Source organism: Typopeltis vanoorti, chromosome 1 (genome assembly GCF_054136105.1).
Source record: "Typopeltis vanoorti isolate ZY-2024b chromosome 1, IOZ_Tvanoo_1.0, whole genome shotgun sequence".
Lineage (NCBI taxonomy): Eukaryota > Metazoa > Arthropoda > Arachnida > Uropygi > Thelyphonidae > Typopeltis > Typopeltis vanoorti.
Window position 1 is genome coordinate 99,543,427 of NC_143549.1, and position 26,292 is coordinate 99,569,718.

At 37.9% G+C, this 26,292-nt stretch overlaps 1 protein-coding gene across 1 annotated transcript in view; it reads left to right on the forward strand.

Annotated features, from left to right (window-relative positions):
* LOC150110251 (uncharacterized) overlaps positions 1-26,292 on the forward strand; it is a 653,148-nt gene that overhangs the window by 246,647 nt on the left and 380,209 nt on the right. Inside the window, exon 8 of the mRNA XM_090398596.1 lies at positions 759-1,061. Coding sequence (XP_090254722.1) covers positions 759-1,061 — 303 coding nt within the window. The remainder of the gene's footprint in view (positions 1-758; positions 1,062-26,292) is intronic.

Consider the following 26,292-nt stretch of genomic DNA (forward strand, 5'->3'; position numbering starts at 1 on the left):
TGAATTGCAAGCAGTCTCTCGCATACAGTTCCTTTCTGTCCTCAAATGCCCTCCAAGCATCCACATATTCCAATCCTCTCTTCTGGCACATTCTGGCTATCATGCTTTTCATTATTACTGCTCTTCTACTCAGCTCGTCATTATCATACCTGAGCAACACACACACACACACACACACACATTATCTTTCCTCTCTGTGCTTTGTTTTGTACACCTTCAAACATGAATATCAGCTCTCTCGCCACCCAATTTACAATGCATCTCAAGTCATTTGTGCCCACCATCACAATCATCTCATCTCAATCACCCTGCTTAATTGCCATAGCCACACTTTCTATTGTTCCTCGAGGCACATACTTTCACAGATCCATAACACATCCACATAATCCATCAGAAAAGTATGTTAGGTGCTTTAATATGATATGATAAGTATGTTGAGTGTTTTGATATGATATGACGTGATTATAATGATGTGATGTGATGGTGATTGTGATGATGATTGTGATTGTGATGTGATGTGATGTGATGTGATGTGATGTGATGTGATGATGCGATGTGACGTGAAGTGACGCAATGTGAATTTTTTGAGTTAGAGAACCTAGAACTACCTCTAGGAGGTGTCTGAATAATAATAATAACATATACTAATTAAATTCAGTCTGCATGTAGATGAATTTTGTTAGCACTGCAATTCACATATTCTTTCATTTGCATTTAACATTACTATATGCTTTATTTTTTTTAAAACATAATTATAGGAGCATACTATACTTCTCCAGGAACTTACCTTTATAGTGGAGGTCATCCATTTTACTTGCATGGACACCATGTTCCTACATCTCCACCATTTGGTGGTTCTTTCCATTCACTTCAGCAACCTGAGAATGTGACAAGTAAAAAAGAAAGGCATTCAGTTTCTAGTTCTCCTCTTAATAGAAATGAAGAAATCTCTCCAATTACCAAAAACGGGGATGGTTCATTAGAGTGTTCATCACTGCATGTAGCAAGTAGTGATGAAGAGGCAGCATCATCAGAACAGGAAAGTGAAGAACAGGAAGAAGGTATTTATGAACAACTGCATTGCTTTTTTAATTAAGTAAATATACTATAACTAAATGTATTTACTAGTAGTGTGCATGCAGGTTTTGAATTAAAAAAAATATTTTTGGTTTTCTTTAAATTACAAAACAAATAAACCAAAACTATAATAATTGAGGAAAGAGTCCACAGACTATCATTTTGCTTCATAAAATTATAGAAATATAGGATATTATAAATCTGTCATTATTTCATACCCAAATAAATGAATTTAAAACTTAAAAATTTTCAAAATGACCAGAATGCTTATAAGAATACAACCTATACAACCTTAGGCATCAGAATTAACTTGGTACTACTTAAAAGATGTGAACCCTCTAGTACTGAAAAGGAGATTTTGTCCTGTTAAGATTTCTGCCTGATCTCTGATGAACCAGTGGTTCAAAACTGCTGTCAACCTATGAGGATAAGCTGAGGGCATGTAATCTGCAGAGTCTGGTGGACATAAGATGAATGGATAATATGACTGAGATATTTCAGTTATTGAGTAGTATTTACCAGATTGCCAATGGAAAGGTTTTTCATATAGGAGAATGAGGAGAAGGAACAAGAACAAGAGGCTATGCATTAAAATTAATAAAGGAGGTAGGGTTTTTTTTCTGTATGGAGAATGGTTGGAAAGTGGAATATACTGATATGAGAGAGTTGTGAGATTGTAGTCAGTGAATGAGTTTATGAAGTGGACCTTCCATGATGAGTCTTATGACTCTAAGGAGCTCATAAATAATAATAATAATAAAAATGAAAATATTAAGCAATTTATTATTGTTATTATTATTATTATAAAAAACCTCCATGGAGTCAAAGAATCACCACGGGAGGTTTATGTTTAATTTTTTTTTAATTTAAATTAAATTTAAACCATGCCTCTTAGACATCATCCCCCAAAGATAACTGACATTATGACCAGTTCTGATAAGTCTTGCTATTCACTAATATTCTCCCATAAATGAAGTGGAACAAAACACTGTATTCACTCGTTGCAAGTTTTTCCACTTGGTTATACTATAAATTAAAGATGCCAAGTAATTATATTCTTAGTTTAATCCTTTATTCAAGTGTAAGCAAACAAAGTTTGCACCTGAAGTAATTTCAGAACAGGACAACTCGTATATAGAGGCAACTGACTTTACATCACTTGCCTTAGTATATTGTATTATAATTTATTTAATTTGTCTGCATGGTTAGCTGAGTGGTTATGCACTCTGTAACCATATGCCTGGGAAAGGAGTGTCCTGTGTTTGATCTCGTCACTGACATGAGGACCTAAGGATCTTTCTCAGACATAGCCAGGTTAGTCATTCTTGGGCGTGGACTGCAGGTTTTTCTCCCCAGTTTATCTGGGGGGTTTTTCCTCCTTCAAAGTGGGCAAGCCAGTCTTAAGAACACAACGTTTCACAGACAGTTACACATGGTTGAGTGTGAGGGGATAACGACCCCATCTTGTAGTGAGTTATGAAACCCAAAAATGGGAGGCCAAGGCCCTATATGGGTTGTAGTGCCAAAGAAGTGTTTGATCTCGTCACTGACATGAGGACCTAAGGATCTTTCTCAGACATAGCCAGGTTAGTCATTCTTGGGTGTGGACTGCAGGTTTTTCTCCCCAGTTTATCTGGGGGGTTTTTCCTCCTTCAAAGTGGGCAAGCCAGTCTTAAGAACACAACGTTTCACAGACAGTTACACATGGTTGAGTGTGAGGGGATAACGACCCCATCTTGTAGTGAGTTATGAAACCCAAAAATGGGAGGCCAAGGCCCTATATGGGTTGTAGTGCCAAAGAAGAAGAGGAGAAGAAGAATTTATTTAATTTATAGTATAATTTATGGTATAGTATATTTATATTAATTTATAGTTTATTTATAATAGTATTTAATATATATAATAAATAAATATAAAATAATAAATAATAAAAGTATTTAATAAATAATATATTACAGTATAACCTTAATTTATAGTATAACCAAGTGGAAAAACTTCCAACATCTATCTGTAATCTAGAGTATTTTAATAATAAGGTGTGACACCTTTTGGCTACTTATATGCGGAAATATGACTTCTGCATTACTTCAACCTTGCTATCACCTCTGGGTCTGGCTCCCACTGATGCGCTTTAGTGTCGATGTGGTCGCTGCCCTGAGATATGAGAGGCTTTGCTCAGGGATGGGTTTTTGCCTGTCTCTGAGTGGGGGTCACCGCTGAGTTTATAGCTCTGCTTGGTGGTGGGGCTGAGAAAATGCTGAGGGTTCCTCTCCATGGCAGGGTGTGCCTGTCACCATCACTGAGTAAAATGATCCTTCGGATTGCTTGCCCTTGCTGAGTTTAGAGTGATCTTGGGGGGGGGGGGATAGCCTGAGTTTTTGGAGACCTCCCTTCACTTATATAGTGTGACCAGTCTGCATAGTTACCCTTCCCATAATGCATAGTATTACATATGCATGTAATGATTTGCATTGTGGGATACTAAGGCAAGTGATGTGAATCATTGGCCTCTATATATGAGTTGCTCTGTCCTGAAATTACTTCAGGTGCAAACTTTGTTTACTTACACTTGGATAAAGGATTAAACCAAGAATATAATTTCTTGGCATTTTTAATATTTGATTGTCAGCCTGGTTGGCCAAGTGGTTAGCGTATCTGCTCTCCAACTAAAAGGCTGTGGGTTCAAATCCCGCTGTGGGCATGGATGTTTGTGATTGTCTGTGAAAAATACTGGTGGTAGAGGAGTAGATGATGCAGTTAGTGGATGAGGTTGAATGGTGGAGATGGAGAGTTGTAGAATAGGTGCCCTCCCTAGAAGTGTCAAATAATAATAATAATATATTTGCATTCACTCAAAGTTATTGTCTGTGCAGTTTACACCTTCTTTTATCATTGAGCCATTCTTTGTTAAGGACATTTGCTGGTCGGGTACTGTGACCTGCTCAGTTACTGTGAGAGGTATCACGATATGATAAACAATTTATTTTTCCACAGCTATAGCAGTGCTTGTGCATGGATTTAGTCATTTTCATACAGGATGGGACCCTTCCCTACTTCGGTCAATCTGTACAGGAGGTTCTTTGTGAACATTTCACAGAAGTAATCAGCCATGCGTTTTCCACTGCATGGCCACCTTGTTTACTTGATCTGACCCCCTGTGACTTCTGACTATGGGGATTTATCAATGACAGAGTCTATCAGGATCATCCTGATAACTTGCCAATGCTGAAAGACCGATGTTGCGTAACATCAGTCCTGACATGCTGTGTTCTGCCATTGAACACGCTGTGCATAGGATGCAGTTTATGGCATATGGGTGGGTAAGGGCAGCACATTGAACAGTACAGCTCGCGAGCACATAACGGAACTAAATAAAAATGTTAATTATACTTGTGTTGCTTTTCTCCTTACACATACACACACACACAGAAAACTTACATTTGGTACATCATACATCACCCATACGGTGAATTTTGGAGCTACTTTTTTTTCTCAGATGTTGCTTCCTCATGATTCATAATATGTTCCTGCAAAGTTTCACAGCATTTGAATCACTGGGTGGTGCTCACAAGGCCTTAAACAGGGATACTTTAATTTGATCACCCTGTATACTCTTCACTCTGCCTTCCCCCTTCCCCTTCTTCACCATAACTTCCAGGGATACACTCTTATTCCCTCCTCCCTTTATCTTCTGCTGTATATATAATCTCTTCCATATTAATCCAGTAACCTTCACTCACTAACTTAACAAAAGGTGATATGCTGGAGACTAACATTTCTATTAGACTTCTTTTCTGCTTATCCACTAAGCTCACTTTTACATTTCCTCTTGCCATAACCAAAACTTTTAAACTCCTAATATTGCTTAGTTACTTATTTCTAGACCTCTAGTATTTCCACATCAAAGTGAGCAAATACGATCTAACCAATGCTCTGTACAATGATATTATTATTATTATTATTTTGAAACCTCCAAGGAGTCAAGGACTCATCAAGAGAAGTTATAAATCACCCAAGCCATCCATCACACCTTCTCTTAAATTCATTCACACTGGATGCACTCACTCACTGCTCTATGGGAGAATAACCTAGCTCTTATCTCTTTCTTGACTGTGAACAAACTTAACTTCTATGGATGCCTTCATTTTCTCCCCACCTTCGATATGACAAAAAATTTCATAAGACAAAATGCTATAACACCCATTCAAAAGTTTATAGACCCCTATCATATCACCTCTCTTTCTCCTGTTGATCAGAGTCTGTAATCCACATACTTGAAATCTACCCTCATAATCCTGATATAATCTTTGTAACATTTTTTTGCACCTTTCACAGTTTCTTTATCCCTTTGGAAACAGGAGACCAAATCTATACACAGTAATCCAGGCATGGTCTTATCAAGGCCTTATAAAGAGGCAAAATGACTTTCTTATCCTTACATGTCAATATTTGCTTCAACATTGCAATTATCCTTTGAGTTGTATTTGAAACTTTTGCTATGTGACCTTTGAACTTCAAATTCCTATCCACCAATATGCCAAGATCCCTTGTCTCCTCAGTTTCTTGTAGCATAACCATGCTAATAAAATATGCCACTGGAACTCTAACCATGCCAAAGTGCACAGCCTTATACTTACTTACTTACACAGCCTTATACTTACTTACCTTATACTTTAAAAATGTAGCATCCCTGATTGCCCTGCCTATCTTCATATCATCAGCAAATAATTGCACAACTGCTGTTAGATCCTTTCTAATTCAGTACTGTATTAGACTGAAATAACTCAAGGACTGAAACCTGAGGTACACCACTCATCACCTTAAATCTGGCAGATTCATACCCACTGTGTACCAATTTTTGATATCTGTCTGTCAACTATCCAGCAATCCAAGTCAAGAGTTTATATTCCAATCCCATATTCTCCAGATTATGGCAGCCTTTCATGTGGTATCCTATCAAATGCTTTAACAAAATCCAACATTATCATAGTGTATCCATTGCCTTTATCAAATCAGGCCATAACATTGTTATAAAATATGAGCAAATTGCTAAAACATGACCATCCTTTAGTAAATCCATGCTGCTCCTTGCAGAGTTTAGCTTGTTTGTCTATCCATTTCTATATGTGAGTTCTTACAGACTTCTCTAAAATCTTCACTTGCACACCAGAGATACTGATAGGTAAGATTTAGACATATCAGTTTTCCCTTGTTCAGTGGAATTATCATACATTTCTTCCATTCCTGTGGTATCATTCCTGTGCTGAGACTCAAGTTATACAAACATGGGAAAGGCCCAACCAATTAAGCTGAATATTCCTGTAGCAAATGTGCTGATATTCCATCTGTTCCCATTGACAAACTCTTATCCAGGTTATGCAACAGCTCTTCAACCTCATTTTCATGTACCTCTAACTCTTCCTCCAATGTAGCAGTAGCACTGTGCACCATGTTACATACACCTGGTTGATATATCTTAGCAAAGTGAGCACTCATTAACTGAGCAATCTCATTAGCTTCTGACACTAGAGTACTATCTGCATTCAATAAAGTTATTCTTCCACATTCATTCTTTCTTTTGCTTGTGGCATAATGATAAAAATCCTTTTGGATTGCCTTTAGCTTGCATAGCCAATTTCTTTTCATACTCCGATTTAGCTTTTCATACAACACTCAATACACCTGATTGATATTTCCTAGGGAGTTGATGCTGGCCTTGACATATTTTTTTAATGCTAGTCTTGCACTTGGTCAAGTTCCTAAAGAGTGGAAGAGGGCAAGATTGTGCCACTTCATAAAGGAGGTCATCGAACTCAAGCATCAAACTATAGGCCTATCTGTATGTCAGGTGTTGTAGTTAGTTGTTGGAGAAGCTTGTGAAAACTAGGATCCAGAATTGGGTTGACAACAATGGTATTATCTTTGATGGACAGCATGGATTTGCTAAAGGGAGGTCATGTTTTAGTAATCTACTTACTTATTACAATAAAGTGACTACTTCCTTGGACAGAGGAGAAGGATACACAGTAATATACTTAGATTATGCAAAGACTTTTGATATAGATTACCGCATGATAAGTTGATAGTCAAACCGGAGTGGATGGGGTTGGATATTAGATTGGTGCATTGGATTGGAGACTGCTATCTGATAGGTATCAACAAGTTGTGTATGGGGGAGCGATATCCAGGAAAAGGAAAGTTACTAGTAGTATGCCTCAGGGGTCTGTTTTAGGGCCATTGCTGTTTAACTTGTATATTAATGATATTGGTGAAGATTTGGCTGGAGATATTCAGTTGTTTGCAGATGATGCAAAGTTGGGATGAACCATGAAGAGTAGAGAAGATGTTGTGGCCTTACAAGAAGACTTGAATAAATTGAATTATTGGGCATTGGAAGGAGATGCGAGTTCAATGTTGCAAAATGTAAGGTTTTAAAATTTGGAAAAAAAAAATGGGATGCAGAATTTATGCTTGGTGAGAATATATTGTCGGAGGTGAAGGAAATAAGAGATCTTGGGATGATAGTGGATAAGGATCTGAAATTTAGGGAAGACATAGGCAAAATTGTGAAGACAACACAAAAGCTTCTGGGGATGAAGTGGAGGACACTGACATGTAGAAGTAGGGAGATTCTTGTTCCATTGTATAAGGCTTTGATTAGGCCATGGACTGTGACTATTTGAGCATAGTCCATGTTGTGCCCAAATCTGGGCACAATAAAGTATTCAATAAAGTTATTCTTCCACATTCACACAATACTTCAAGTTCCTTCTTTCACATGCTGCTTGAGAAAGTTGTCTCGACAATTCAATAAATTCCTCTTCATTCTTATCACTTTTCTGGCCTGTGCCTTATATATTTCATAACTCCTCTCACTGTTAAGTTTAAGGGAGATGGTAAATCCCATATTATTCTACAGCCGGGTACGAAACTCGGATCGAAATCCATCGAAATCCTAGAGTTTCATGCCGAAAAAACTATCCGCGAGTCCAAGTGTAAGTAATCACTTGGGTAGTACAACAGCAGGGCAACTCGGAGCAAAGGTGGAGCAAGATCGTTCACTATCCTTAATATTCTCTCATAATGTAAAATGCAGCTCCTAGGAAATGTATTACTGTTTTACATTATGAGAAGAGGTAACTACCCAGATTGGTTTCAGCCCTTTTTGAGGTCTCATCAGTGAGTAGGTAGACCTGGAATATCAAGGTTTTAAGTGAACTGAACTTACATATACCTCTACTAATGAATTGCTAAACTGGTGCACTTATATATATTGTTATTACTATGATAACAAGCCAAAAGGCTATTTTACCAGCGACATAAGTTAAGTTTAAGGGAGATGGTAAATCCCGTATTATTCTACAGCCGGGTATGAAACTCGGATCGAAATCCATTGAAATCCTAGATTTTCATGCTGAAAAACTATCGGCGAATCCAAGTGTAAGTAATCACTTGGGTAGTACAACACCAGGGTAACTCGGAGCAAAGGTAGTGACGGATCTTACTCCACCTTTGCTCCCAGTTGCCCTGATATTGTACTACCCAAGTGATTACTTACACTTGAGCTCGCCGAAACTATCGGCGAGCCCAAGTTTTTTCTGTGATAGTTTTTTCGGCATGAAACTCTAGGATTTCGATGGATTTTCATCCGAGTTTCGTACCCGGCTGTAGAATAATATGGGATTTACCATCTCCCTTAAACTTAACATATGTCGCCGGTAAAATAGTCTTTTGGCTTGTTATTGTCCTCTCACTGTTATTCTCACGATATTCTATTCTTTCCACATCATCTTTTTCTAGTGGATCTCTTGCTTAATAAGGTTGCACACCCATTTCACTCCCAACTTATGTATTTTTTGAACACTCGGGATACATTCAGATACCAACTCATTTAAGCACTTTTTTCAAAGATTCCCATGCATTGCTGACATTTTCATCATTCAGTAACTGATGTCATGGTGACCAAAGATGGTATTCTGCTAAGTTAATCATAATTTTCAGCTTTGTAGTTCAGCATGTAACTTGTTCTAATGGGAACATCAATATAGTTAGATGCTTCCCAAGAAAGCACAGCATGATCATTGTCACCAATTGGTGGTAAAATAGTCATATTCTTAGAAGACCACTTCTGACACTATGAATAAATCCAACACTCTTTGACCTCAACTTCCTTCTTTCACATGCTGCTGCTGCTTGAGAAAGTTGTCTCACAACAATTCAACTAAATTCCTTTTCATTTTTATCACGAGATTTCTCTTCTACCCCCAATGAATGTTTGGATAATTAAAGTCACCCATAATGATCACTCATTTAGTACCCATAAGGCTAAATTGGCAATGCATTTATTCATCTCCTGCAACTGAGCTGCTAGGTGTGTGGCACACCCTACCATATATTTCATTCTGTTAGCCTCCACTTTCACACTAGATAGCCTCAAACTCACTACTACATGGGATATTGTTACCATCATTGTTTTCTTCCGATATCATTAGTAGTACTCTCCCTCCTCTCCTATCTCTTCTGTCATTATGTTGGAGGCTTAATGGATTTTTTTACAACACTCAAAAAGAATTAAAATAGAATTTAATTCTTCCTATATTTCGTCCTAGTCACTAGGACATCTACGGGGATTACAAAAACAATTAATGTAACATGCACACACAAATCTTACAATACTAAGCCCAACCACGTGGGTGACACTAAAGTCCTATCTAGGTGGAGCGCCCTCTAAGGGTGGTAGTAGGTGGCCTGGAATGTAAGGTGGGACCTCTGGTGATGATTGTTTCCCAAATCTTCCATATAGAAATTGGCAAGAAGGGGTGAGAGGGGGGAACCCATGGTGGTTCTCTCTATCTGCTTGTAGGTTTTGTTCTTCCAAGAGAAATGCCCAGAGTAATTGGCAAAGGAAAAGAGATCTAAGATATCAGAGGGAAAAACGTTTTCTAAGAGAGATAAGGTGTCAGTTAAGGGAATATTGGTAAACAAAGAGGAGATATCAAAGCTTACCAATATGTCTGTATTATTCAAGGTTAAATTTTCTGTGAGGGCTTTAAAGTGGGTCGAGTGTTTTATATAGGAAGTGGACCTTCCGGTTGGGGGGGGGGGGTCAGAGAGTTGGCCATCTGTTTAGACAGTCTATAGTAGATGTCACCAATGCACCTTGCTACAGATTGTCTAAACAGCTGGCCAACTCTCTGATCCCCCTAACTGGAAGGTCCACTTCCTATATAAAAAACTCGACCCACTTTAAAGCCCTCACAGAAAATTTAACCTTGAATAATACAGACATATTGGTAAGCTTTGATATCTCCTCTTTGTTTACCAATATTCCCTTAACTGACACCTTATCTCTCTTAGAAAACATTTTTCCCTCTGACATCTTAGATCTCTTTTCCTTTGCCATTAACTCTGGGTATTTCTCTTGGAAGAACAAAATCTACAAGCAGATAGAGGGAACTGCCATGGGTTCCCCCCCTCTCACCCCCTCTTGCCAATTTCTATATGGAAGATTTCGAAAAACGAGCCATAGACTAAGCCCCACTTAAACTTTCTATCTGGCTAAGATATGTAGATGATGTGTTCTCTATTTGGCTTCATGGCCCAGACATGTTAGACCCCTTCCTCAGTCATCTTAATAGCCTACATCCAAGAATCCAGTTTACTATGGAAAAGGAAAAGAACAACTGTTTACCCTTCCTAGACACCTTAGTCACACGCCTGCCTAATGATACACTTGCCTTCACTGTATACAGAAAACCCACACACACACACAGGCAGATGCATTCACAAACTCTCCCACCACCACCCCTCACAACAATATGGCATCATCAAAACTCTTACTAAGAGAGCCCACAGTCTTTGTTCCAGTGGAACCGCCCTTACTACTGAGCTTAACCACATACACAACACTTTCCTCTCCAATGGCTACAGCGAACACAATATCAAAAAAATAATCAGTTCCTCCCCCATTCCCCGTCCTTCTCGTCAACAAGATTTTAAAAATGCCATCAACATACCCTACATCCGTGGCACATCTGAAAATATAGCCAAGATACTAAAAAAGTACAACTTACACACAGCATATAAGCCCTACCGCAAACTTGCTACCCTTATCCGTTCTACGAAAGATCAACTCCCTCCTCTCTCACTGCCTGGAGTTTACAAAGTACCATGTTCCTGTAAGCTGGCGTACTTTGGACAGACAGGCAGATCAGCATCCATCTGCCTGGAGAAACACAAGTCTTACATATGTAAACATAACTATGGCCATTCAGGCTTGGATGACCATGTTTTGGACACCACCCACAGAGTATCATGGAAGAAAACCACCATGCTCCACCACAGCAAATTCAAGAAAGAGAGACTTTTCTTAGAAGCAGCAGCAGCTCTCAGAAACCAACCAAACCTTAATAAATATGGTTGTATTAAGCTTCCGAAGATTTGGGAAACACTCATCACCAGAGGTCCCACCTTACATTCCAGGCCACCTCCTACTGCCTTGGAGGGCGCTCCACCTAGATAGGACTTTAGTGTCACCCATGTGGTTGGGCTTAGTATTGTAAGATTTGTGTGTGCATGTTACATTAATTGTTTTTGTAATCCCCGTAGATGTCCTAGTGACTAGGAAGAAATATAGGAAGTATTAAATTCTATTTTAATTCATTTTGAGTGTTAAAAAAAAAAAAAAAAAAAAATCCATTAAGCCTCCAACATGATGTCTTCACAGCACTTAAGCCTCTACACACGGCTTCTGTCATTCTTAAAAAGAATATACTCATTACACTTAAGTGCAGTTACCATATCTGATTCTGATAGCCAGGTTTCACTAATGCCAACAATCATAGGCTACATCATATTCAATAAAGCAATGAACTCAATCCCTGATGCTCCTGGCATTTGTGTATTAGCATAACAAATTAGCACTTAGCCTATTCTTATAATTAGACATGCAATCTATTTGGCCTTGTTGTAGAACTCTCTTTTTTCCCTCCCCAGACATATTCAAAAGGTCCTAACCTAAAGCATATTTTCCACCTCTTCACCAGATACATAACCATGTTTGAAGCCATTCATATCTTTATTATGTTTGCATACCATAGCTGAACTTTCACACACATTTCTCCATTCCTCCTTGACGATCTTGTTTCCCCTGACTCTTTGCATTAGATTTCACACCAATAAGTAATTTTTCCAGGCTCCTAATGCCAAATGAATTCAAGTGCAGGCCATCCCTTATACAAGTCTTTTCTGCTATCAAACACATCTGAAAACTTACTTCCACTTCTTCTACATAGCTTAAAAATGTGTTCCTTATCAGATACACCAAAAGTGCACTAATTACAACTTCAGATATACAAACGGGTCTATAATTTGCAGTTTCTGTCATGGACCCATGCTTTGCAGGGTCACAATATATCATCAATTTCCACAGCCTTATTAACATCTAGCCCATTTAACACTTGATGACCTCTGATTCTTTCTTCTTTAAATCCTGTGTCATCTGTATGCCTTATACGTGCTTACACATGATTTTTTACAACAGTATATGATATAATGAACAAAATGCTTGTTAATTACCATATTTGCTGGCGTATAAGACGCACTTTATTTCTTTGAAAATAGGTCTGAAAAACAGGGTGCATCTTATACACCAATACTCAGTTTTTTATCACTTTCATTTCTGGAAATTTTCTCTGTTCTGAGTTACGCTATTTCTTTCTTGCTTCCTTGCGGTGTGTGAGAGCATTCAGTTACGTTAGTTATGTATTCCAGTTACTGAAATACATTCTAGTATTACAGTTATGGATAGATAACATTTGGTCTAGGTGCTTTGGCAGACTGTTGAAGAAGCCTGCCCTGCTAGTATGGATTCAATTTTGTTCTCACAGAACAAAAGATGTTAAAAATAAACTCAAGAAATTGAAAACTCATTTAGCTGTAATTCCAGGAGGTCTAACTAGTCAGCTTCAACCTTTAGATGTCTGTATTAATAAACCATTTAAGGGATTTATGAAGGAGAAGTGGAACACTGCATCCAGAAGACTGCTGGACGCAGTCTTCAGATTTTGAGGTTACGCCATCAGGAAGAAGGAAGAGGCCTAGCATTTTGCAAGTTTGTGAGTGGGTCAAACCTTCATGGGATGCTGTGAAAACTGAGATAGTGGTAAAATCATTTAAGAAGGGTGGCATTAGTAATGCAGTGGATGGTATAGAGGACAATTTGTTGTATGAGGACTCAGATTCTGATTTAGAAGAGGTTTCAAGTGTCTCTTATTTAGCTCTGGAGATGAATTTCTGGGTTTTTATGAAGAAGATTAAAAGGTGCATACTCTTTCCTAGTTAGATTAGGGTATTTGTTGAAAGTGGACCTACTTATTACTTTATATTTGAAATACTGTAAATTCATTATAATATTCAGTGATAAAGTATTTTTTCCTAAAAAATGTGTACAAAAAAGGGGATGCATCTTATAGGCCGGCAAATACGATAATTAAACTATATCCTTTGCCAAATGGTCACCTTACTACCCATCACTATCCATCATAAGTACAACCCTATTTATCACTTGCTGTCTTAAATGCATATATTCCCTGGTTGAGAGGAAATGCCAACTAGACCTCTAGGTGGTAGATTTTATATATATATATATATATAAAATAACTAAAATAGAATAAAATAAAAAATATATATATAGAAGATAACTCCAATCCTATTACTCACATCCAATTTCCGTTCATAAGCTCTCTCCATCTCCAAAACTGGCAAAAATTACGAAGAAATTCAACATTAAAACCTACTATACCACCCTACTAAAGCTTCGTTCTTTTCTGAGTCGCCCCAAACCAAAACACAACCAGCTTCAGTTTCCAGGAGTTTATAAAGTCATCTGCAACTGCGGTAAACCTTATTATGGACAGACTGATAAATCTATTACACTACGTCTTGAGGAACACCAACGTGACATCTCTTACAAAAGAACCCATGCAAGCGCACTCTCTAGTCATGTTCTTTTCTCCGCTAACTCTAATCTAGAAGAGCTTCAACACCAGATAGACTGGAATCTTATAACCAATATCCATAAATGCGGTGATGAACTTGAGAGACGTATCGTAGAACCAAAAGAAATAGTTCTGGACCCATTACACATAAACAACAATTTAAGCTATAGTTTGCCTGATGCCCACAGCACAGTGATTGAGTTCTGGTATTCTCGAATCAGTTGCCAATCACTTACAACTCACGCTAGTCCTGCCACATGGACACCAGTTCAAATATGACTGTTGCTATTCCTATTTTGTTAATTTGAGAAGTCCATGTTTTTTACCTTGTTATTATTTACACACCTGAAGAAGTCGGTGTTCCGACGAAACTAGTCGTGTTTTATTAAAGTTTTCTTACCTTTCTCTGTGTTCTTAGTCAGTATAATTATTAATTTTTAAAAGTCTACAACCCAAGTCAATACTAGTCACAATATATATAAATATATATATATATATATTTAAACCACACACAAAAGGTGTGGATCAGATATAAAAACTTCACAGATTAAACTGGTGGAGAAGCTGAATCATTTACCATCAATCATGACCTAACACAAATTGTCAATCTACCAACCAGAATATCAGACACTCCTCATCATTCTATCAACGTTCTTTTGACCTTTTCTTAACCAATTCTTCCTCCAAATATACTGTGTTTGTCCTCCCCCCGGTAACTCTGACCGCAATCTTATTCAAGTCTCCTTCTCTACAGTTCATCCTACACCCAGCCAATCTCAGTCTTGTACCCTATGGCACTATAATTGTGGTAAATGGTACGATCTCTGGAATTTAATGGTGGTTTTTCACCATTAAATTTGGATCATGAGAGCGAAAGCAGATTACTGCTTTCGCTCTCATGATCCAAACACCACTAAACTAGTAACCAAAATAATCCTCATTGGAATGAGAACCCTCATTCCCCACTCCACTGCAAACCCTTGACCTGTATTCAAGCAGTGGAAGCAGTGGTCTGCAAAAATGTGCCTCTATCATCCATGATAAAAATGCAGCTTATGTTCAGTGGCTTAAATTAAAAACTTCAGTTTCTCATTCAGCTTACACAACATCTAGAAACATGTATAAAAACAGTTATCAACAATTCCAAAGCAGACTTTGTAAGAAAGAAATGCAATAAACTTGCCTCCTGCTCTACTGGCAGTCAAAGCCTTCTGGTCCCTTACTAAGACTGTTGGACTTACCTTCTGCCCTTCCATCCTGATGGCAACCATGGTAACCTCACCCAAGGAAAAGGCAGACCTCTTAGCATCAGTTGTTTCCTCCAACTCCTGCCTGAATAACCAAGGCAAATTACCCCCTGTACTTCCACAAACTGCCCATTACATGCCTGCTCTGAATTTTTGGCAAAAGGACATCAGAGAAAAAGCCTTATTAATATCAAGATTAATGAGAGTTTTTAACTATTGTCCCATTGCTTTCACCTTAGTACTTTCAAAAGTGATGGAGAAGGTTATCAACCTAGCTTCATCATTACCTGGAGACTCATCAGTTAGTAAGCGATAACTGATATGGATTCTGTCATTCTCGTTCTACAGCTGACCTCCTTACTAATCTCACATACCTTTGGACTAAGGCCATGGAAAGATTTGAAGAACATGTTATCACTCTTGATACTTCTAAGGCATTTGATTGTGTCTGGCACCAAGGCCTCCTGAACTAACTGCTATCTTATGGCCTCCCTTCTACACGCTGTGATTGGATTGGATTGCCAGCTTCCTCACTGGTCATTCATCGTGCGTCATGGTGGATGACTTCCTCTCATTAGATTTCCCCGTCAACTCTGGACTACCTTAGGATTCTGTGCTCTCACCCACGCTCTTCCTCCTTTACATGAATGACTATTTTCTCTGACTTGAAATCCTATTCAGAGCTTTGCTGATGACAGTAGTCTTCATCATTTGATAAACCCTGTGCCCTAACATTAGATGCCTCATGATCTTCCATAACCAGTGACTTGAACACTGATCTCCTCAACATCCTGAAATGGGGTTAAGATTAAGACAGTAAATTTCAATGCCAAAAAAAGTCGAGCCTGCCTTATTACCCACAAGAAAAATCCTTCCTCATCCCCTCTCATTTTTGATGATGTTCCAGTTTCCTTTCAAGATCAACTTTATCTTCTTGGGTGAACTATCATATCCGGTTTATCCTGGCACTAGCATATTACTCACATAACCTCCTTAACCTCTAAAAAGTTTAGTGTTCTCTTCCTCTCAACACTGTATAAGTCTCAGATCCATCCAACTTTGGAGTATTGTTCTGACATTTGGGTTGGAGCACCCAAGACTTATCTAAGAATTCTCAATGATATTCAGAAGAGGGAAATCCACTTAACAGATGACCCTTCCCTCACAGACTCTCTTTGGTCACTTTATCATAGGCACTCTGTTTCAGCACTGTGCCTTTTCTATAGGTACTTTCATGGGCATTGCTCCTCTGAATTGGCTGCTACCATTCCTCCACTTTCTTCTAACCATAGAAGAACTAGCGCAACTACTGGCCCACACCCACATACTGTCGAACTTCGAACACACCAAACTAACTTCCCATCAGCTTCCTGCAATCCATCCACCTCTGTTATTTGGAACAGTCTCCCTCATACTGTTTCCCCCCCCCCTCCCCCACTGAGTACAACTTCATGCTTTAAGAAACACATATCAACAGGCTATGTTTTCTACTTAATCACTTGGCCACAATGGCACTGTTGTGTTATTAAGTCTTGTGAACGTTCGTGTGTGTGGTCAACATAAAAAACAACATAAAACAGCATTATCCTTTTTGTAATTATTGTTTCTGTTGTCTTCCACAGAAGAAATCCTATAAATTTTCATTGGCCTGACTAGCCATCTCTTCTTTCATACTGCATTTTCTCTTTCTTTATCATGCTTGTCATTTTCGAGCCTGCATTTTATGCTCTTCATGCATCTGTTCTCTGTGAGTTGTCTTGTACATCCTTCTTAACATCTTTTCCCACATTCCTATCCTGTCCTATCCTATTCCCTCAGACATACGGCTAGTGTGGGTAACCATACTAGGGAGATGATTATGAGCAAGGGAGTTTCCTGTTGCCTTCCTTGCCGTAGTATATATTATGACTGTAGCTTTATTATTATATTATATTATGACTGTGTACAGGGACCAGTTTGCCTGTTTTGAGGGATGAAAAACCTGAGTTACTTGGGGGGGGGGGCTCCATCTCCATATGAGACTGGTTAACTCACCTTTAGTCGAAAGAGACCAGATAAAGGTTCCTCGCATCACTGATGGGAATTGAACTCAGGTCCTTTTACAACCAAATGGCTTCGTCTATACTGACTGAGCTACACAGCCTTCTTTTCCCACATTGTTTGCCTGATATTAATCATTTCACTCCTCTCTTAACTTTTAGTATACAGTTGTGTATTACTTGTTATATGTAACTTAATCATTCCGATGCTCTGTCAAACTCTTTTCCCCCACTGCTTTTCAACTCAAGATGTTGATGATTGACTACAGTTACCACCTCATGATCACTCACCAGCTGGGAGAAGTGTTGACCTCAGTCACAACTACATCCTGTGAGGATATCAGAAATATAAGAGTCTAAAACCTTGTAATGCTTTCATCACATATTGGTTAAGTAAGTTATCTTCAGAAACTCAACAAATTAACTTCTATACACCAGTATGTGATGTATGGATTAGATGGTAAAAATGTATAGATTAGATGGTGAAAAAAGGAAATTTTGTAGGAGTAAATGATACTTTTCTTAACATTAGTGTTGTTAAGAAAATAGTTAGACTTGTTGTAGAAATAAGGGAGCTGAGTTTTGGCATTGACTGAATTGGTACATCTAAAGATAATTGACATTAAGTGAAAATCATCTGTCTGAGGATGATATACTGTACTGTTGGGAATAGAAATGGAAAGCTGTACAATTTTCTAAAAGAATCAGAAGGTGAAAAGAGGAGGGACAAGGGGGGGGGGAGTACTGTTAATGATAGCAGTGGAATTGTGTCCACAAAGAGTAGAAGTTGAAAATGATGGTACATGTAAAGATTTTGAATCTGTTTGGGGTAAAATTGAAATTAACAGAATAATATATCTAATAGAATGTAGCTGTAAGCTAGGGAATGTATGGAGTATTGATTGTGAAATGTTTAGGCAGATTGATTGGGTATGTAAAAAGGTGATTCTAATAGGAGATTTTAATTACAGCAATGCAGATTGGAAGGAGGAGGTAATGTATGGGAATAAGAAGAGTGAATTTGATGATTCTCTGAGGTATAACTATCTTAAGCAGCATGTGCTAGAAGCAACTCAAGATTTTAGCGTGTTGGATGTGGTTGTTAATGAGGTATGAACGCTGCCACCAGTTGATGAGGATGATCATAAACTCTTCCTTTGGAAAGTGATGAAACTGGAAAAGATTACTATCAAAAAGGGATATATACATGGAATTATAAGGACTGTGATTATGAGAAGCTCTGTGCAGAAAAGATGTTGACATGGAATGGAATTCCATGTCAACATCTTTTCAACAGTATCTGACAAGCAATGTATAACTGCATACCAAGAATTAAGTGAATTAATAAAGTACCAGCAAAATAAAGCAAGCATTGTGGACCAGTGTTGCAAAGAATGTAGTGAAGTTATTTAATGAGAACTTTATCAGCATATATCATACTGTTATAAATGATGCTGTACATTATGTACAAGAGAGGCACATATTACAAGAATTCGAGATAAAAGAATCAGAGGTATATCAGGTGTTGAATGAGTTAGATTTTTTGGGAATGGAAGATATATCACCATGTATTATTAAAGAATGTGCAAAAGAGTTTGTTATGCCCTTGAACTGGTTATTTAATGAAAGTTTTGCAGTAGGAAAGTTCCTAAAGACTTGAAAGAAAGCAAAATAATAACACTCCACAAGCATGGCTCTAGGACAGAAATTTGCAATTATAGACCAGTCTGTATAACTTATAGTTGTAGTCAAGGTATTGGAAAGGTTAGTTAGGAGAAGAATACACGATTCTTTAAGATGGTCAGCATGGGTTTGAAAGAGTAGGTCTTATTTTAGCAATTTTCTTGCATTTTTTTTGCATCGCCTCTAGTTCTCCCATCACCAGACCTGTTCTGAAAATTTTTCGCTGAATTAATCTTGTAAAAACACTTCAGTAATTTGTATCACCCCTTTTCTGCCTATCAATCAGTTTCTGTGACCCACAAATCTTTAACCTGTTCTCATAAGGTTCATTCCATAGATCTGCTACCATCTTGGTCACTCACCTTTGGACCCTTTCCACCTTCTCCTCATCACCAAGAAACTCTGTTTTCCAGATCTGTACGCAGTAGTCAAGATGGGGGTCTTATCAAGGTTTGATAAAAAGGAACAATAAACTGCTTGTCTCTGCTCATCAAAGTATTCTTCAGTAACCAAGTGATCTGATGAGCTGCTTTAGTCACTTTTGCTCTGTGCCCCCTAAATTTTAACTCCTTATCCACTAACACTCCCAGTCTCTGGCTTCATCAGTCTCTTGGAGTACAGTTTCACCAGTGTGGTATACAGCTGGTTATCTTTTTACTCCAAAATGCATAACCTTACACTTTGTCACATTAAACTGACATCCATTATCCTTTGCCCTGTCTGCCAATCTATCCAAATCATCCTGCAAAATTTTGATATAATCTGTATTAGCTATTTTTCTATCCAACTTTGCATCATCAGCAAACAACTGCACAGTTTCTCTCATATCCTTTCCTATAAGGTTAATGAACAAATTAAACGGTAGCAGTCCAAGAACAGTAGCAGCACTCCACTAGTCACAAGCTTTCTTTTGGACTCTACTCCTGAATAAACTACTCTCTGATATTTCTCCATCAACCACCCTCCTATCCATCTCACCAACCCTATATCCATCCCCATGTGCTGCAGTTTACTGATTAGAATTCCATGTGGTATCCTGTCAAAGGCCTTTGAAAAATCCACCATATCAGCAGTGGCCCTTCTCATAATACTATGCATTATGAGAAGGGCACTACTCAGACTAGTTTTGAAACTTTATTTAAAAAAAAAAAAAAAAAAAAAAAAAACTCGTATACAACATTTAATCTAGCTTATTCAAATCCTCTTGCAGGGCTGCCGCATCATTGTTGTTTAATTTGTACATAAATGATATAGGAAATGGCTTAAAGGGAGATATTCAGTTGTTTGCTGATGATGCAAAGTTGGATAGTGCAATAAAAAACCAAGCTGATGTTGAGAGTTTTGCAGGATGATTTAAATAAGCTGGTAAAATGGATAAAAGGAAATGGATGTCAGTTCAATGTGGAAAAGTGTAAAGTTATGCATTTTGGGATTAAAAGATTACCAGCTGTGTACTACATTGATGGAATGGTACTCCAAGAGATTGATGAGGCTAGGGACTTAGGGGTGTTAGTAGATAGGGAGATGAAGTTCAGGGGACACATTGCTAAGGTGTCCAAGATTGCACATAGGATCACTTGGTTATTAAGGAACACACTAACATCCAGAGATAAAGAGATTATTATTCTCTTTTATAAAGTGTTGATACTTCCACATTTGGATTACTGTGCTCAGGTCTAGTCACCTGGATTCCTTGGAGATGAGGAAGCTGTGGAGAGGATTCAGAGGAGAGTGACTAAGTTGGTGAGTGATGTAAAAAATGCTCCCTACATTGATAGATTGAGAGCTTGTGGATTGTAGAGGTTGGTTGATAGGCAAAGAAGGGATATGATAGAAACATTTAAATTACTAAAAGGTTTTTATAAGATTGATGCAGGGATAATGTTTCAGCTGTGTGATAGTGATGGAAGAACAAGAGGTCATCCCTGGAAATTAAGGAAGAGTGTGGTTAACAAGGGCGTGAGAACGAGGTTTTTCACCTGGAGGGTGGTGAAGGAGTGGAATGCATTTCCTGACTCAGTTATGAGTGCTTCGTCTGTAAATGAATTCAAGAACAGATACGATAGATATTGTTTTGATAGTTTGGGTCTCCTGCGATGAGACTACTGACTCCATGGAGACACCCGTAATAATAATAATAATAATAAATGTCCATAAGGAAGGTGGGGGGACTAGAAGAAATTTCACCACGTGTTTTAAGAGAATGTGCTATAGAACTGACCTTGCAGTTAACTTGACTGTTTAACGAAAGTCTTGCAATGGGGTTTCTAGAGAATGGAAGGAGGGTAAGATAGTACCATTGCATAAGGATGGTGGTAGAATTGAGATATCAAACAATAGGCCTGTTTGTATTTCTTTTGTAGTTGTTAAGATTTTGGACAAACTGGTAAGAATTCATATACAGAATTGGCCAGATGAGAGTAATATTATTTTTTAATGTTTAAACCTTTAATCAGTCCTCAAAAGGAGCATTCTATAGACACATCACTACCTCTGGAATCCTTCCCACTGTCAATTTCATCATTTCCTAGAAACCCATAATTTCTGGCACACTAGCCCAGATGTGTGCCAGAAATTATAACCTTTGTATCTCTGCTTATGTCCTCGATAAGGTAATTTTGACCACTTTTGCAATATGGCCTCTAAACTTCAAAACCTTGTCCTCAGTCATTCCCAAATCTCCTCCTCTCATTCCTCCCTTTTCTTCCTATGTGCAATGTGGATGAAGGCTTCCCTGTTTATGCACTTCACATTCAAATTTTTTAACTAGGGAGAACAGTACCTCCTCTATTCATGGTACAGCTGGTAAGCATTTTCTACAGGCTGGCCACAATAGTACACAAGAATAAACATGATGGTAACTCTTCAAGAGACTTCCCAATCAATCCCAAATAATTCTGCTATTTCCTTTACCAGATTGTGTCTGGAGTAAGTCTGAGCATCTTTCAGGTGGGAACTACAAGGCTACACTTGGATTGAAATCTGGGTACTCCCTATGAAGAAGTGATGATCCTTGAATCCTACACCCATGATGCATGCCCCTACTCTTTAAATATCTCATATTTTACTCACAACCATGATAAGCAATACAAAAAATTCCAGTCACTGCAGTTAAAAAAAATTCACCCAAAAATCTCTAAAAACATCAAAAATGCTACAAAAATTTCAAAAAAAAGCCAAAAATACACCAAAAAAAATCAACAAACTATCAAATTCCAACCAAAGGACAGTTGGCATCCTTTAGTTGGGAAGACCTGAGTTTGAATCCCATCAATGACCCATGAAAAGAGGATTTAACCAGTCTCATAAGGAGGTAAAGAGTTTTTTTCTCCCAAAAACTCAGGTTAGAAAACTCAATTTCTTGTAGTGATTTGTATCAGTATTAAATCATATTAATATTTAAGGTTTCTCAATATTATCATTATTATTATTATTAATGCTAGACCTCCATGGAGTTAAAAGACTTGTCATGGGAGGTATGTGCACACACACACACACACACACACACACAAAGTAAATCAAACCTTGCTTTAAACTCATTCAGTGTGTTTGCATTCACCACACTCTCAGGCAATGTATTACACTCAACAACTTCTCCATGCATAGAACCTGCTCCTTGCTCACACCCTCCTTATACAGTTTCAAGAGATGGCTTCTTGCCTCATCCCATCTCCTATTCATTGAAAATTTCTTTCACATTAACTAGTAACAATCTCTTACCAACTTATATGTCTCAATCATATGGTGTAGCACGGAATGAGGAGTTAGCTGGAAAAGAGATCAATGCAGCTTGGGAGATTTTCAAAAACTAACTAGTAGGTGTAATGTCTAAATGCATTCCAAGGATGAGAAGGTTAAATAAGGTAGGTGTGAGACAGGTTGAATAAAGAGATTAAGCATGCAATACAGAGAAAAAAGGGCATTGTGGAGGCAGCATAAGAGAAGTGGAAATAACCAATTTCATGAGGTCTACAAAGACCAGGCAAGGAGGGTGACTTGGTTGGTGAGAGTAGCTAAAGAGAGGTATGAACAGCAGTTAGCTAATGAAGCCAAAAAGAATTCTAGGGAGTTCTTTCGATATGTAGCCAGCAAAAGAAAGAATGATTATGGAAGGATGACATTGATTGGAAGAAATGGTATAAAGACAGCTGTTGCAGAATGTGTGGTGGAGACACTTAATGAGCAATTCATAAAGATCTTTCAATCTTGTGAATGTGACTTCATGGAGAGATTGAGAGCAGTTGATGATGGGGAGAAGAGAATGACTGTAAGTGAGCAAGAAGTGTTTGGGGAGTTAAGTAAACTAGATGTAAATAAGGTTGTGGGACTATAATATATCACCGCATATTCTGAAGGAATGTGCCAGGGAATTGACACCTGCCCTGACATATTTTTTTATTTGAGTCTTGCACTTAGTCAAGTTCCTAAGGAGTGGAAGGAGGGCAAGATTGTGCCACTTCATAAAGCAGGTGATCGAACTCAAGCATCAAACTATAGGCCTATCTGTGTATCAGGTGTTGTGGTTGAGTTGTTGGAGAAGCTTGTGAGAACTAGGATCCAGAGTTGGGTTGATAACAATGGTATTATCTTTGATGGACATCATGGATTTGCTTAAGGGAGGTCATGTTTTAGTAATCTACTTACTTATTACAATAAAGTGACTGCTTCCTTGGACAGAGGAGAAGGATACACAGTAATATACTTGGATTTCGCAAAAGGCTTTTGATAGAGTTCCTCATGATAAGTTGACAGTCAAACTAGAGCAGATGGGATTAAATATTAGATTAGTGCATTGGATTGGAGACTGCCTATCTGATAGGTATCAACAAGTTGTGTATGGGAGTGTGATATTCAGGAAAAGGAAAGTCACTAGTAGAGTGCCTCAGGGGTCTGTTTTAGGGCCATTACTGTTTAACTTGTATATTAATGATATTAACAAAGATTTGGATGGAGATATTCAGTTGTTTGCAAATGATGCAAAGTTGGGACAAACCATAAAGAGTAGTGAAGATGTTGTGGCCTTACGAGAAGACTTGAATAAATTGAGTGATTGGGCACGGAAATTGGGATATGAGTTCAATGTTGCAAAATGTAAGGTTTTAAAATTTGGAAAACAAAGATGGGATGCAGAATTTATGCTTGGTGAGAATATATTGTTGGAAGTAGAGGAAATAAGAGATCTAGGAGTGATAGTGGATAAGGATCTAAAATTTAATGGACACATCTCCAAAATTGTGAAGACAACACAAAGGCTTCTGGGAATGATGCAGAGGATAGTGATGTGTAGAAGTAAGGAGATTCTTGTTCCGTTGTATAAGGCTTTGATCAGGCGACACATGGACTATTGTGCCCAGATTTGGTCACCGGGGGATTTTCGGAAGGATGAAGAGATGTTGGAAAGGGTCCAAAGGCAACTGACTAAGGTAGTTTCTGACTTCTGGAATGTCGAGTATGAGGAAAGATTGGGAAGATGTAATTTGCAGAGTCTGGTGGACAGGAGGAAGAGAAGGAGATATGATAGGGACCTACAAGTTGGTAAGGGGTTGTTATAGGATCAATGGTGGGGAAGTTCTACAGAGAATAGTGGGAGATCAGAGGAGAACCAGAGGTCATCCCTGGAAACTGTATAAAGAGGGTGTGAGTAGGGGAGTGAGAGGCAGGTTTTTTTCGTGCAGAGTTGTGAATGATTGGAATGCCTTGTCTGAGAGTGTGGCGTCTGCAAGGAGTTTGAGTGTGTTTAAGACATGGTATGATGAAGTGTGTGTGTGTGTGTGTGTGTGATGAGGGGACCCCCCAGATTTGTCTTTGACTCCATGAGGTCTTGTGGTAATAATAATAATAATAATAATAATAATAATAATAATTTCTCATCTCGTCGTCCTCCTATTCACAAGATTGCAAATTACATGCCCTCAATCTGTCTTTTTACTCCACACATCCCAAAGACCAGGTACCCCCCCCCCCCTTATTCAATCTTCCCTGGACTATTTTTAATATATCCTCATCTGCATGAAAACTGGGTGGTCAAATCTATTCATAGTAATCCATATGATGCCTGATGAATGCATTATACAATGGAATGTAATTTTTTATTTTTGTTTGTCAAAGTCTTCAACATCAGAGAGGTATGAATGACTGGAATAGATTTTCAGAGGTAGATGAGTGCATTGACAGTGAATAATGAGCTTAAGGATAGGTAGAACATGTATTGTGTGGATAATCATTAGTGTGTTCCCCAATAATGATATTTTTGACTTCATGGAGATTCCCTTATAATAATAATAATCATCGCCATAATATCCATTGCGATGACTTCACAAGTGGTGAGTCTGACTCAAAACTTTCAGTCTCTGTCTGCCATCGCTCCCACATCTCTCATTTCCTCTATCTCCTTCAAATATCCTAAGCACTGCCAATTCATCTATGTTTACTCTCACATCAGGCCTCACATCTGATATTGCTTCACCTGAACAGTACATCACTTGCTGAGTGATCACTCAGTAACTTAACTATTTTAAAAACTATAATTGTGGAATTTACTCATAGATATATAGTAAAAATATTGCAAACTAAACTTCTACATGTTTTGATGTCTGCTTAATAATAGCTTTATCAAGAAGATGGACATACCAGAGAATATGCAAAAAAAATCTGAAAATTTCTAAGGAGTTATTTTTGAAATGTATACCCATTCGTCCATTCATGATAATGTAGGTTAGTCACATGCCATTATTTGACATATCAAGTATATGTCATTGTTTTGAAAAGCCTTTAGATGATTATTGTTGTAATGGAGATCTAATAAGTTATTTATATAAATAAGAGACCTGCAGATGTCATGAAGTATTAGGCCTTGGTTCCTGTTTAAGGTGCATGTGATCATATCACTTCAGAAGATTCTTTAAATATCATAAAAAAAAGGTTTATCTTTTAAAAAGGTAAGGCATCAAGGCAGATGATCAGATTAATTCATGATTTTCTGGGGAAAACCAGTGCATTAGAATGTACTTGTATTTCCCTTTATATTGATGTCACCCCAAGTGGTTTTTTTTTATGGATTTCAGAGTCTTGAAATGTAGGTTAATAATTGCATTAATCCAACAATCATATATTTTATTTGTTATTCTTCTCATAGTTTGATTTCAGTATGTTCAACTCAGATATTTTGGTCTGCTTTTTTTTTTTTTTTTTGTACTATCTTACTTCTGTCCTCTTGAGGATATGTTTGCAAATAACTTTGTATACTAT